The sequence below is a fragment of the Onychostruthus taczanowskii genome, unplaced genomic scaffold (genome assembly GCF_017590055.1).
Source record: "Onychostruthus taczanowskii isolate IOZ18803 unplaced genomic scaffold, ASM1759005v1 scaffold45, whole genome shotgun sequence".
NCBI classification, from domain to species: domain Eukaryota; kingdom Metazoa; phylum Chordata; class Aves; order Passeriformes; family Passeridae; genus Onychostruthus; species Onychostruthus taczanowskii.
The window spans coordinates 3,337,714-3,352,474 of NW_024502014.1; the positions used below are offsets into that span (position 1 = coordinate 3,337,714).

Below are 14,761 nucleotides of genomic sequence, written 5' to 3' on the forward strand. Positions count from 1 at the left end.
AAATTATCTTATGGGTTTTTTTTGTTTGTTTGTTTAGGTTTTTTTTGAGGAGGGAACAAAGAGTTAGGGTCAGGTGTCCATTGGCATTTTATTTTTCCTTTTTACAGCTTCTAATGTGTAAGGTTTCCAGTCAACCAGAACACAGATGTCACATCCTCTGCCATGGACACCTTGAAATTCATAGAAATAAAAAGTCATTTAATTGCTGGATATAAATATAGCTCCTCTTCAGATATCTTGCTTCCTTGAAGTTCTTACAGTCAAATACTTCTGATTGCTGCCATATTAAGCACAACACTTGAATTACTGAAACATCTCTATAAATTCTAGGATGAAGATTTAAGGTAATTCTGACATTAATTAATTCTGATCCTGTGCTTTGCACTTACTCTGCTTCATTAACTAAAAATTACTGTCTGTATGAATGATACTTATGTATTATTTTCTTTATCTCTACTGAAGTTGTAGTTACATCAGATCATTAATTGAAAGTCTAGGTCACAGCTTAAGAAAAGAGCAGAAGATTGTAAGTCGCAAACCCTGTACATTCTTAATTACTTTGTTGTATCTACATCATAGGATTTAAAGACCTTAAGCTGTACCTGTGTTAGTTGCAACATCTGTTTTGTGAGAGACTTTTTGAACAAGTGAATTCAAACCTGGCATAAATATGCAGAATTCTACCTTAGAGGTAGGTCCAGAACAGTTTTTTCCTATGATAATTTTCTCATTTTATGATGTACAGAAATATTTGCTGTGGTGTCACACAAAATGGTGATAAAAAGCACAATAAGAGGATAAAAAACACATCTTGGCTGAAGAGTGCCTGTGTTCAAAGGATGTGTACAGCTTTCTGGTGAAGGGTGAGATAGCCATTGAGAAAATCTCTGTTAACCCTTAGAGAAAGAGCTTTCTCAGACATCTGAGAGTTGTTCTGTTTGTGAAATATCTATACTGTGTATATTTTATCTCATTGTTCTAAAAATAAATAAAACCCACACAGGCTGATAAAAGTTGCTGTGAACCAAGCAAACAGGTGAAGATGTGGGAAATGCTGCCACTCCTCAACTGCCTGCCACTGATAAAACACACGTCATGAGTTTTCACAGCACGGTGGCCTTGTGCTCCCTGAGAGAAGAGCTTAACTTCTGCTCCATGGATTTTGTCTTAAAGCACAGTTTATGACTCTCAGGAATTGATGATTCCCACAATGAAGAATATTTCTCCACCTGGGCTGGCAGCTCTTGATATTCTTGTGTCAACACCTCCCTACTTGTACCAGCTCCCCTGCCCAGCAGACATTAAATAACAACACACACAGTGGCACACAAATCAGCAGGATTATCACCATTTCTTACTGCAAAGTTAGCAAACAAAAAGAAGAAAACATGCAATTTTCTAACAGCTTAATAAAGGGGAGCAAGCTAAAATAAATATAAATGCAAGAGCTGGGTAGAAAAGCAGATAAATCCCCATGCATTGTCAGGGAGCAAGGTGTGTGCCAGTCTGTGCCAGAAGAGAAGAAAAATAGCAATTATTCATGTGCACACAGAAATAAAGCAGTATTTCCCCCTTACCCAACTACAGCAGTAAATAATGTACTTTAAAATTTCTGTTTCTGTTCAGAGCCTTAAACTACCTTTCTCCTATGGTTAAAAACTGCCCTCACAAACCCAAGAAGGAGAGACAAAATAAGTTCCAATGTGAAACACCTGAGCACATTGCTTCCGAGGTGAATATTCTTACTGAATTCTGTGGGCTATTGATGTGTTTAAATTTATACTCCAATATTTTGATAAATTGAAGTATGGGTCACTCGAAGTTAAATGAATAGTTTCTATTCCAGTAAACTCCATGTGGTTGGAAAAAGAAAATTAAAAAACCTGCAGCAAACATTTTAAATACATGCATTTAAGGCTTATGAAACACAACTTTTAACAGTAATAATTTCTGTGATTCCAGCAATTATTTTCCAGGGGATGTAGCTTTAATTTTGCCTGCTATTCAGAATGGGATTGGGAGGACAATGGGCAATTTTTAAAAATTTGCCTTCAGTTGCATGAGTGTCACTGAAATTTCCCAAGTGACAATAAAGTCCCAGTCCTTGTGCACTTTGGAACTGAAACTCCTGAGATGCTGTACAGCAGGCACAAGCTGAGGGAGGCATGAGGAAAATGTTAGTTTGTCAATTCCAGCTTGACCCAAAACAAGCAACAAAAGAATCACAGTTCAGACACTGTTCAGAAAAGGCTCAACACAGTAACTTTCTTATACAAATGAACTTCTCTGCTAGTAAAGAAAAATGCAAGAAATAATTAGTAGTTTTAAAGGAGTTAATCAATATTTAGAAACTAGATCATTGTTGTCATGGGAGACATTTAAAGCATGTGGCTTTCTTTTAGCAAATAAGAAAGGGTTTTTTGGTTACTAAATATTTAATCAGAACAGATAAAAAATCTCTACAAAATCTCCTTCAAGCCACTAGAGGATGAGTATGTCTCCATCAAAATAAATAGTTAAGCTGTAATGTAGCTTATCTAAGCCACACTAATAAGCTATTAGGTTGGTAATACAATTCAAATCCTAGCAAGTGTAAATGAGGGAGACAGCTTGAATCCTTACTGAATACTAAGATTAGCAGTTTGTTTATGGAAACCTGAGTATAAAATTATTTAAACTATGCACATTGGAACATTAATATGTATAAAAAGAAATAACATTTAAAAATTACTAATTAGGTAAGCATAATATCTTCTGTTGTAAGGTTAAATATTTCCATATGAAAGTAATGTAAACATTGCTTATATATTCTGTAAAAAGCTCAGAAAACTGTGATGAAGGCATGTACAATCTGACTCAGAGCACTGTGCTATGTCCTGCTTGGCCAGCTGCATTGGTTGACCAGCTTATTTTTCAAGTTGTTATTTTCTGCAAATACCAGGCTACTCCAGCAACAGAATTCATTGTCTAGTGTAGCTGTCAGTCCTGAAACCATATTTTCCAATGCTTATCTGAAATGTCCTACTCCTAAAAATCCTCAGATACAGACCAGAATTATTGAACCTTTTGGGGGTACAGGAACAACTGGAATAGAGGGTCACTGCATGACTGACTGTTCAGCCATCCTCTTTGTTAGGAAGATCAGTCAGCAGCTCAACACAATTAGCATGAGCCAGGAGCAGGGCTGGAGCAGAAAGATGGGTCAGGTTCAAGAGGAGAACATTTTTTTTCAGATTGTCTGATTTTGATGACTTGTTCTATAAAATTTTTAGAGAACTGGCCAAAGCTTGTTATTAACAAGTATCTTCGACAGCCTGCGCAGAAAGGTGAAGTCCTATGAGACTGCAAAAGGACAAACCTCATTGAGAAGGAGGACAGAGAGAATTACAGCCCTGCTGCTTTAACAGCAAATCCCACAGCAACCTGGGATATAGACAAGTTATTTCAGAGCGCTTGGAAAATAACAGGGAGACAAGCAGCAGCCTCTGTGGACTTACCGAGAACAAATCCTGTCAAATGTAAATGGAGTCGGTTCGAGCGGAGCGGTCACTGCAGCGGAGGCAGCAGAGGGAGCCGGAGCGGCACCGAACGCGCTGCGAGGAACTGGGATGGGGCATGGAGGAGCACAGAGAGCCCCTGAGAACGGGGATGGGGCATGGAGGAGCCCAGAGAGCCCCTGAGAACGGGGATGGGCTTGGAGGAGCACAGAGAGCCCCTGAGAACGGGGATGGGGCATGGAGGAGCACAGAGAGCCCCTGAGAACGGGGATGGGCATGGAGGAGCACAGACAGCTCCTGGGGAACTGGGATGGAGGAGCACAGACAGGATGTAGGGACAGAATATCGTGGTCAAGCTGCTTGAGACCCTGACGAATTTTCAGTTCAGTTAGCATCACCAGTTATTTCTGCTTGTGATAGAGCTTTTGGCCATACATGAAGTGTGAAACTTAGTGAAAATTGTAGTCAGGAATCCTCCTGTACCCTGCGATAGGGATGTGAGAAGTCGTTAGTTATGAGAAATTCAAATACTTCACTTTTGTAGAAGTAAATGAAGTAAATGGGCAAAGAACAGGGGTTAATCTTTGTGCTCTCTGTTAGCTGATTTACAGATCTTGTACCTTAATTCTAGTAAGAGGTAGTAAAAAAAATCCCCAGAAGACTGGTAAAATAAAAATCGATTTTTAAATATCAGCCGTAGGTAACCTCACCTGAGAAAACATACAGGTTCGTTGCAGTATGAATAATGATAGGATTAGTGTTTATGCTTTTCATCTGACCCTGCTTCGGTCTCAACAGAACTTTAAAGTAATCATGAGTGAATTTCACTTGGGAAACAGAATAAGCAGCAAACGTGAGCTGATCTTACGCAGGAGGGTCCCTTGCCGGCTGTCCGCCCAAGCCGGGGCAGCGCTCGGTCCCGCCGGGCTGCCCTGCCTCGTCCCCGGCCCCGGCCGCGCGGGCAGGAGGCCCGGCAGCCCCGCAACGCCCCTCGGGCCCTCCAGCAACGCGCTGCTCCCGTCCTACGCCAGCGGCCAGGGCGCAGCGCCGCTCCCCGTGCCCCGGCAGCTCGGCACAGCCCGGCCGCCGCCGCCCCGCCAGGTGGGATGGGGCTGGTGCGCAGCGCGGTCCTCTCCGCCCGGGCTCAGCCTGGCCCGGCGGGTCGCTGCAGGCTCGGCCCCGGCCCCGGCCCCGGCCCCGCAGCGGCGCGCGGGCTCCTGCGGGGCTTCCCGCCCGCCCGTTGCCCGGGGAACGCGGGCCGGGAGCAGCAGGGCGGCCGCTGCCTCCATCCCTCCATCCCTCCTTCCTTCCTTCCCTCCCTGCCGCCGCCAGCAGCGGAGCGGCGCCCGCACCCGCACGCCCCGCCGCCATGTCCCGAGCCGCCCCGCTCCTGCTGCTGCTGCTGCTCGCCCTGGCCGAGCGCCGCGCCTGCCTTCCCGCGCCGGCCAGCGCCGCGCCCCCCGGCCGGGACCCCTGCCTCAGCCAGCCCTGCCGCAACAACGGCACCTGCTCGCCGCTGCCGCCGCCCCGCCGCCTCCAGCTGATCCTGCCCCAGCCCCCGGTCGGCTACAGCTGCACTTGCCCCCCGGGGGTCACCGGCGACTCCTGCCAGGTAAGGGACGCGCCTCAGCGCCGCCCGCCCGCCGCGCGTCCTTGCGCCCGTCCCTGCCCTTGGGTGTCCCCGCGCTCTGCGGGGACAGAGCCAACGTTCCCCCCGCTCCCGCCTCACCCCTGCCCCGTCCGCGGGCGGCTCTGCCCGCCCTGCCCCGCTCCGCATCCCGCCCTTCCCGCTGCCCTGCGCCGGCTCTGCCGCCCCGGCCGGTCCCGGTCCCTGGCGGGCGGTGTCGCGTCCCCCCCGCCCCGCTCGGCCGCTTCCCCCGCCGGTTGCGTTCTCGGCCGCCGCGGGCACCCGGGGCTGCGGGGGCCCCGGCGCTTCCCGGGCTTCCCGAGGGGCTGCCGGCCCTGCGGGCTGCGAGCCGCGCCGCGGGCTGGCTCCCGAGCCGAGAGCCGCGACCACGGGCGTCACATGGAGCGGCTTGGGGCTCCGGGCTCGCCGGGGCGAGGGAGGATGGGGCTGAGCTCAGCCGCTGCCTGCAGGTTAATGTCAGCAGTTCAGCCCTCCCGCCGCCCAGACCTCGCAGGTTATTTAACACTGGCTAACTGGAAGGTGAAAAGGATGGTCCTTGGAAGCGGATGCTCTATTGCACTGAATGCTAGTCCTTAAATCGTGTCTCCAGTACTCATTTTCATAGGCTAGGGGTGCTCCCACGTTTCGGGTGCCTTTTGAATTGATCTTGAATTCTGAAAGATTGGAACGCTCAAAGTAGGGAGAATGATCTAAAATACAGAGAAGCAGTAAGCAATATCTTTCTAATGTGCTTGGTCATATTGGGACCTAATGTAATATAATATTTGAATTTATTTATTGTAACATGAAATAGTATTTTTTTCTTTTTTTTCCCTTTTGTCTCTAGCATTAAGGATCTTTGTTATCATGTTGAGAAATTCACAAACACTCAGTTTTGTCTGTCTCCAGATAAGGAAAAGCAGGTGCAGGTACACAGAGGGTTGTTTCGTGCATGTGTATGTGCTAGGGTACTTTCTGTGATCGTGACAAAAGGCTCTGTGGATTGATGACCATTGCTTTGTCAGTGCTCTCGCTTGTAAGTGCATTTGACATAGAAGCAAATGACTTCAAGTAATTTCAGTCCGCGTTTTAGTCTTTATTTTCTTGTTCCTTTGTCGTGTAGTATCTGGACTGTACTGCTGAATAGATGAAAGGGATAATGCGTTTACTGAAGACTTAATGTGTAGTGAAGTGTAAGAGTCATTGTAAAGTAGGAGCGCTATGCACAGAGCTCTCTGCTTCCCTTGGAATGCCTCAGCTGGTTCAATGTAACAATGAAAGTGAAAATATGTACACTAATGAGATTCTGTAAAATCCGAGAGATGAAAGTGGATTAAATAGATTTCTCTTGGCTATTTTAGATCCTGTCTCAGGAGTTTGCTATGTTTCTATCTCCGCAAAGAGAGAAAGAGAGCGCTGTGTGTTTGCTTCTGCACGTTGCTGTTAGACTTAAGTGTGTGAGATCGATGACTGAAAGATTAATGACCCTTTTGAAGACCTAGTAAAATGTAACACTTGCTGCCATCACACCTCCTGTGAAGTGCTGTGCCTGGGGATCTGGGTTTAATTGTTTTTCTAATAAAAGACATAGGCAATGTTTTCATAGCAGTTATGCATTCTATTAACTGATAACAGGAGGCTTATGGTGTTACACATTTTGTTTCTTTTTATAAAACAGTGAGTAATGACCCCTGCAAGGAATACTGATAGAGAAATGAGTGCCACTTCTAGCTATCACATCAGTAGTTAAATTGTGGATACCAGGTAGTTCTGGAAAGTTAATATGGTTTTGAAATGTAACTTTAACTGGAGACCAGGCAGGGTTTTTTAAAGGTGTAATATAAACACAGTAGACCCATCTTTGAGGTTTTGCTCATTTTATCAAAATAGAGAATAAATAAATGTTGTATAAATGCCTTACTTCTTGTGCTGCTGTTCAGATACCTCAGAGCTTAACAGATGCTTAATAGCTTAAACTTCTACAAAGAAAGATCATGTTTTCTAATTCAGTGACAGTAAATAACCATAATGATTTAAAAATAGCTGTAAGGATATTTTTTTCATGTACCATTACAGGTTATGAGAAAACTATTGACTAAATCAGGGTATCACTGGGATATATCTAGATATGGGTTTTTGTCTTAATGCTGCAGTTGTTACTGAACAGTTGGACTCATAGAGGGAAATGCCAGGAAGGGAAGAAAGAATGGGAATTACTGTATTTAAATACTCAGATCATAGAAAGTAAGTTTGGATTTTTGGAATTTATGGTGGAGCTGGAGTTCTTTGGGAACTCCAGCTTCCCTAAAAAGATAAAATTACTTTCATGTTGCTTCTTGTAGTGAAGGCAACATTTCAATGATTCTGCTCAGATGTGTTGAGGTTTTAGAATGAAGACAGAATGTTCTCAATGTGCCTGTGAGTCAGCTGGGCATGGTGAAGTTGATAATGCAGAAAGATTGCTGAGAGTCAAACCTGGAGACTGCACGTCAATTTTACCCCTGAAGATTTTACTGTAACTGGTTTTGATGCATCTGTGGATGCTGGTGCTGGCATGGGAAAATAATAAAACTGACATCATGTACACATGTGATACTTCTAAAAGTCCAGAGCTTTCCTATCAGCAAGTGATGTGTTTTACTGGGGCAAGCCAATTCCATGATTTCATGTTATAATTGCTTTAGTAACTCATTATTTATTTAACAACAGAAATTACAGGTCCTTCTAATGCATCCATCCCATGAATTATGCATTTATATATATCTCACATTATTTGTGCTTTGAATATACTTTGTTTTGCAAATTTCAGGATTTTTTTTGTTACGGATTGTCTGCTCCCCCTTTGTGGGATATTGCTCTAAGTTACCTCCATTTATTTTCCTGGTTCTGAATTTTTTTTTTCCCCACTTTTCTTTACAATACTTCTAGTCTGTAAGGGAGACATAGAATTACTGTGTTGAAGTATCATAAACTTTGGTCTGAGCAAAGAAATCACATGTATTCCCAAGGAAAGTGTACAAAAAATTATAGTGAATTCAAATGCTTTTTTTTTTCTGTGGGAATTTGAAATTGGCCATTTCTCAGGTTTACACAGAGAGAATTTAATAAAATTTCTGAATTTTATTCAGAAATAAACGAAAATGAACAGGTACTAAAGTTCCATTAACTTTATAATCCCTAAATTTTTATTTGTATTTTACTTTTAAAAACAATCTTTATGTTTAAATTACCTAGATAATCACTACTTTGTTATGTTTAATGATGTATAGGATTCAATAATATAGTTTTTCTTGACCCAGAAAGTTGTATGTAAAAATTAAATTGTGTTAGTGCCTCATGAAATACTTTTAGAGACATAAGGCACAAAGTAAGTAGTTAGGAAATGAAAAACCTTCATGATCAAATTGGTAATTTGCTTAAAAATACAGAATTGGAACTTAGCTAATTGCATTGAATTGCATGATGTCTATTTGATCCCATGCTAGTGGTAATTTCGTTAAAAGGCTATCACATGAAGAAATATTAAATTATTAATGTATTTTAAAATACTGTCATACATGCTTTGCTTTAGTTGCTTGTCTTGCTTGTTTTTTAATTTAATTTTTTTCTTTCTCTTTTGGTTGATAATTTTTTCTCATTTGCTACTTTTTAATGTATTTTTAGTTATTTTATAGACAGTCAGTAATGAAAACCAGAAAACAAGTAGTGTCCGAGCATACTGAAGCAGCACTCTGACTTGGCAGCGGTTCCAGCCAGCCTGACTGGTGATGAGCGACTGTTCCACTTCTGAGCGTGACGTGGTAGCCACTGGTGCAGGGCATTTTTGAGTTTGTGTTCAAGTCAGTCTTGTAGTAGCAAAGAGATCTCTTTGGTCTTGGGGATGATTTGTTGTGTTTACTGGTTGTATTTCCACACCTAGAACAGAAAATATTTTTTAGATGTAATTGTGGACATTTTATTTATAATGGAATTCTAGAAGGATGTAGCTTGAGTTTAAAAAAGTCAAGGAAGGAACTGGTATTATAAAAGCTGGACAATAGATTACATTTTATATTTTGTTCTTATAATTATTTTTAGCATTTCTAAAGTTGTTTTTTATTTCCCTCCTGAATTTCTGACTGACTGTTCTTCTTCATTCCCTCCCTTTTGTTTTTGTACCTTTGAATGACAGATGAATTTATTCTTGTATTTGATCATAGTATTTGAATGTTTGTAGACTTTAATGCAAGGATTTCAGGATTTTTTGTCCTTTGTCCTCTGCTTTTGTATTTTTATCTTGTGTTGGGTTTTTGCTTCTTTTTTCTTTGATTTTTTCTCAATAGATTTCTAGTAATGTGTTTAATGCTGAATGCAGAAATCCAGATGTAGCAAACTGCTGCAGGAAGAAGGATTGTTGTTTCTTGGCTCACTGGTCTAATACTTCAGCATGAGCAGTATGAATTTCATTGGCCAGGTTATTTCAGGTTGCACTGGACAGTGCTGTGTAAAAGGACATCCTTTAATCTAACTGCTAAATCACCTTGGTGTCAGTATCCTGATTAATTCCTCACATGATCCTGTTTTCTATTAAGAGCTGACATCCCTTCTGAACGGTCTCTAGTCCTTAAATTTATAATGAATTCTCTAATATATTTAAAATGCTATTTTCCCCATTCTGTACTCATTAATGAAGGGTATGTACTTAGATTATGTGGTTATTGTGGTTCGAATGTTTTGTGACGTGACCACTCTGTTTGCTTTTTTACCTTTAATAACAGTAACACGTAGAGTTAGCAGATGCCCTCGAATTTTCTTCTTTTATTTGGATGTCCTTTAGCCTGAGTTTTGAGATACTATGTTGTTTCCTGCTGACTAGCTCTGCTCACTCTTGCAGTACTTTCAGGATGCAGAATTTAAATGTTTGCACTGATGAATACTCTATGTGTGAGAAGAGGCTGTGAGAGCTCAGTTTGTTCTACTTGGAGGTGACAAAGGGGGATCCAAGTGCCCTTCTCAACCACCTAATGGGTGGTCATGGAGGAGCAAGATTTTTCCCAGATGTAATCAGCGAAAGGAGAGGCAAGACACATGTTATAGTAGGGGAAGTCCCAGAAATCTAAGGAAAAAATTCCTTGCAATAATGGTGGTCAAGCACTGGAAAAGGCATTTAAAACAGTTGTAGGACCTTCATCCTTGGAGATTCTGGGCTTGAGTGGCCGAAACCCCAAGCACTGTGACCTGAGCAGGGCTTGGAGCAGAGAGCTCCCTCAGGTTCCTTCCAGGCTAAACCATTCTGTATATACACACCCCTGTATTTTTTTCCTCCCCATTAGATTTTGCATTTCCTTATTACTCTTGTCCTGTTCCTGCCTCCCCTTTGCTAGAAATCTGAATTATTCCCTGTTGTTATATATGTCTGTTTTACATCAAATTTAAACTGTACCTGGATGCTGACAAACTTCCTGCCATGCAAGCAGGACTCCCAAGATGGCAATGTTACTGTTAGATACCTAAAAAATGAATTCCAGGACACTTAGTGTACATCTCCTTTAGTCTTAAATGACTATATTCACATTGCACAGTCATTACTGAAGTTTTTTTCAATTTACAATTGTGTGTCACATGGAACTTACGTGTGTAATTTGTTTTCTGTGAGTTCTTGTGCTCTGCAAGTGCAGTGTTGTTCAGGCACCTCGTGAACTCTGATCCCCAGGGTTGCAGTGGAGCTGGTGAAGTTCTGCAGTGTGGCAATGAGTAGTTTCAAATAGCACAGAGTAAATGAATGTGAGATCTAGTTTCTTCATCCAATTTATTTTAGCTGTTAGAACATCTGGTTTCTCTGAGTGTAGTAGAAATATATTTTCAGTCAGAAATTTAAGCTTTTAAAATTAGCATCTTGCCTTGAAGCATATAATGTGAAAATGTGCAAGAGACTACTCAGCAGTTTCCTAAGCAGTCAGTAAAAAATTGTGCTGTGATTTTTGCCATGGGATCTAAAAAAAATTATTGTAAATATCTGTAGAATAAATCTGGAATGATGTAATAACCCAAACTGTCTCAGTTATATGAGAGGTTTTTATTTAGGTATCATCTGCACACTGACCTTTTGAATCTTTGTATTGTCTTTTCCAGTATCTCAAAAGGCTCTCTTTAAATTAGTTAAAAATAGATCATTTTAAAGGCTAGTCAGGTCATTACATGTAGTGCAAACTATTTAGTTCTGAAAAATTCCATCATATAAATGAAAGTTTAATGTGTTGCTTTCAATACAATAATTTTTTTATGATTAAAGATTGCAAAAAGCTGGATCAGGTGTAAAGTAACTGAATAATAGTAGAAGATATGCTATGCTAAGATGCTTCAGCTTTTCATAGGTTGTATTTTATTGCAGTTTATGCTCTTTGATCCAAGAGAATCAGTTTACAATCATATCTGCTTAAAAACCATCATTGTTTTACTTTCCTTTGAAATAATCTAACTTGATGTTGTCATGTGTATATTGTGTAGCTCTGGAACTCATCTTTAGTGGAGCAGGTTCCCAATGGAAGTGGAACTGAATGCCCTGGTTCAGTGTTACAGGAGTAGCAGTAATTTCAGTAATTTCAGAAGTGGCATTTAGCAGGATCTCGCTTGATCATGAGGTCATGAGTCTAGAAATCTTAGAAGATGATTAATAAAAATTAAAATTCTGTTTTAATAGGCAGATATGGGTCTGCTGAAAACACTGTCCACTTGACCATAAACATAGGTTGGTTGGGTTTTGGTTTTGCAGTTGCTTTTGGTGTTCTCTCAGCTCACTCTGTACTTGTTGAATATCAAACCCCCATGATACTTTGTATTACATTTGTGTTCCAGTTAATCCCCTATTTTAATTGAGTGGAAAAAAAAATTCTGCTAGTTTTCATTTTCTGTCTTTCAATGTAATTGCATTCCCCTGTTGTATTCTTTCCCTTTAAAAAACGAGTTATTCCACTCTTCCCTCTGTGTGCATTTAGTGAATATTTTTCTTTTTGCAATGCCCTTTCTGAACTGAGTAAGTCAGTTAATGATATTCCTGTTGTTTGTTGGTTAATCTAAAAAAAGGTTTAGTACAATGCTAAATCCCATTTTTATGTATGCTGAGAAGTCACCCGTTCACTTGACAACTGCACTAGAGGGAAGACTTCAATAATATTAATTTTTTTTTAAAATACTTTTGGTTGATGTGGTAAGCTGAGCTCAGCAACCTGCTTAGTGGTATGGTGATCCCCAAATGAAAGGATCCAAATTTCCAGTGCACCTGCTTCTGCTGAAAGCACATTTTTTGGCAAAAGTAGGGCTAATTGCATTAACATTTCTTATTGGCATTTAAGTCAAAATCTGAAGGTAAAACCAGTTTATTAGTGCATTGGACACTGTTGAGCACTGTTTATTAAGAATCTTGTGTTGGTTTTTAAGGAAAATAAGTAGTTTATTCAGCTTTTTGTTTCTGTATAGTTTTTCCAATTTATACGTTACTGGAATAAAGTGAACTCCAAAATAAATGTTCTCTGGAGCGAAACTTTTCATTTGTCAATATGAATTCACAAAACATAAATTGTAATTGTATTATTAGAAAAAAAGATCTTGAACTGTGATTCAGTTGTAATTTTCCAACAATTTTGTAACAAGAGAAGGGTACATCAAAATAAACATTGAGAAAGTAATGTTTGCTTGATCAGAAAACTCTTAATTTTTCCATTGGCTGAGTTTAATCTCTTATGAAGAAGTACTCAGGCACTCAAAAGCTGATTTGTGTGCTGCATATGGAGCCTGTTTGAGTTCAGCAGTACTTATCACTGCCCTATATTATTTTTCAAGTTGACCTTGGTTTGCTTTACAATAATATAAGCTGTGACAATTATAATGTATTTTTAGTAATATATTCTAGTGTAAACCCTGAAAAAGTAGCTGTAAATTCTATAGAAAAGTCTGGAATTGATACATAGTGACTAGGAATGGGGATATCAGGATTTGGTGCTTGCAATTCTCACTGCCTTGCTGAGTCACACTGGGCAAAAACTCACAGAACCTTCTTACTTCCATTTCTCCTCTGTAAATTCAGTTAATCCTGGGTTTTCAAAAGGTTAATTTGTGAATAAATATAAAGGCTCTAAGACTGCTGAGTGATTGCTGAGTGAGAAGGAAGTGTAGTATTGAAATGCCAGATTCTGAATTACACATCAGTGATCCTATCAGGATATATTTAAATTCTAATGAAAAAAAAGCCTTCTTATTAAAGAAAAAAATCAACCATTTGGGCTATTTTTATATCTGGCAAATATTCAGTCTAGCAGTTTACAGATTAATTTAGTCTCATCATGTTCTTTCCCACTGGAAACAGGGCAATATATCAATGACCAGTATTTCAAAGACTTCTGTAGCAAAGGTGTTTGTGAACAAGGTGCTCTTGAATAAGGTAAGAACAGAATTCCAATTGACAGTGAAAGTAGGGTTGTTCTACTGAGATAAGGTCACTGAATGTTAATCATTTCGAGAACTTTGTTGTACCTCATGTATTAGTTGCAACAGCAGCTGTATTGTCAGTTTGAGAAGACTTTGGGGTAGCTGTAGGAACAATAGCTGTAAAGAAAGTAACAAGATAGGGTTCCTTTTCTTTCCAACAAGCCTCTCTTTCAGCCCAGGTAGCCCTTATCTGGTCCTTTGTGCTGGATCTAACAAAGCTGAAGCTTGTTGATGACAAGTGTACAAGAGGAGGAATAACTTGACTCAACCATGCCTATTCTGAATAAATAAATTAAACTCTGATTCTTTGGGAGGAATATCCATAAATTTTGGTGGGTGGTAGAATCTTCACTGAGCCTGAGTGTTCAACATGCAATTTAAAGATGTGCAGATAATGTCACAAGAGAGCAGAATGTTGTTCCATTCTATGAACAAATAGTGCTTGGTTCCCTGAAATCACATTGTGGTAACTTTTTTTACAAGATTGAGAAGGCAGAAATAGAGAGCACCCCGAGAAAGATTAGTAGTAGATGTGGAAAGATTTGAATAGTGTGGGGTGGACTACTTGCTCACTTTTATACAAACAGGAGAGTCTGAAGGTAATCTTGTGACAAGGACAATCCCTTAAAAAAACAGTATCCGTGAGACAGTTAAATTCTTTTGGGCATCAGCTATTAATCAAATCATGTGGCAAAGGAATATAAATGGACAATTTTTTGTAATTTTCCAGACTTGATACGTTGCCGTGATCTCCCTTTGAAATATATATTGGTCGTGTTTGTCCATAAGGACAGTAACTATCACCAAGAACCACAATGACATTTCTTCAGTTTCTTATTCAGCCTTAATGATTTGTGCATTCAACTCAGCAAATCTGTAAAAATTCGTGTAAATTTTATTTTTATCTTTGCTATGAAGGTGATGTATGGTTTCTTCTGCTGAAGAAATTAAGCAAATTGTTAAATACCTTTATCAAAATCAAATTTGTGAACAAATTTCTGTAATAATTAACCAAAACAAATTTTTTAGGTTTCTTACACACCTAGCAGTCTATTTATAACTTGTGATTGACTATGTACTTCTATTGTAATCTAATTTTCAGGTAAATTTAACTGTTTTCAGACAAACTGAACATTAAACAGAAGGAAGAAGGCTGTGTAAAAGTCTAATAATA

At 40.2% G+C, this 14,761-nt stretch overlaps 1 protein-coding gene across 1 annotated transcript in view; it reads left to right on the top strand.

Moving 5' to 3' along the window:
- Positions 1 to 4,866: 4,866 nt before the first annotated feature.
- The window catches only part of DNER (delta/notch like EGF repeat containing), a 113,393-nt gene continuing 103,498 nt past the window's right edge, over positions 4,867 to 14,761 (top strand). Inside the window, exon 1 of the mRNA XM_041414352.1 lies at positions 4,867 to 5,109. Within this exon, the coding sequence (XP_041270286.1) occupies positions 4,867 to 5,109 (243 nt within the window). The remainder of the gene's footprint in view (positions 5,110 to 14,761) is intronic.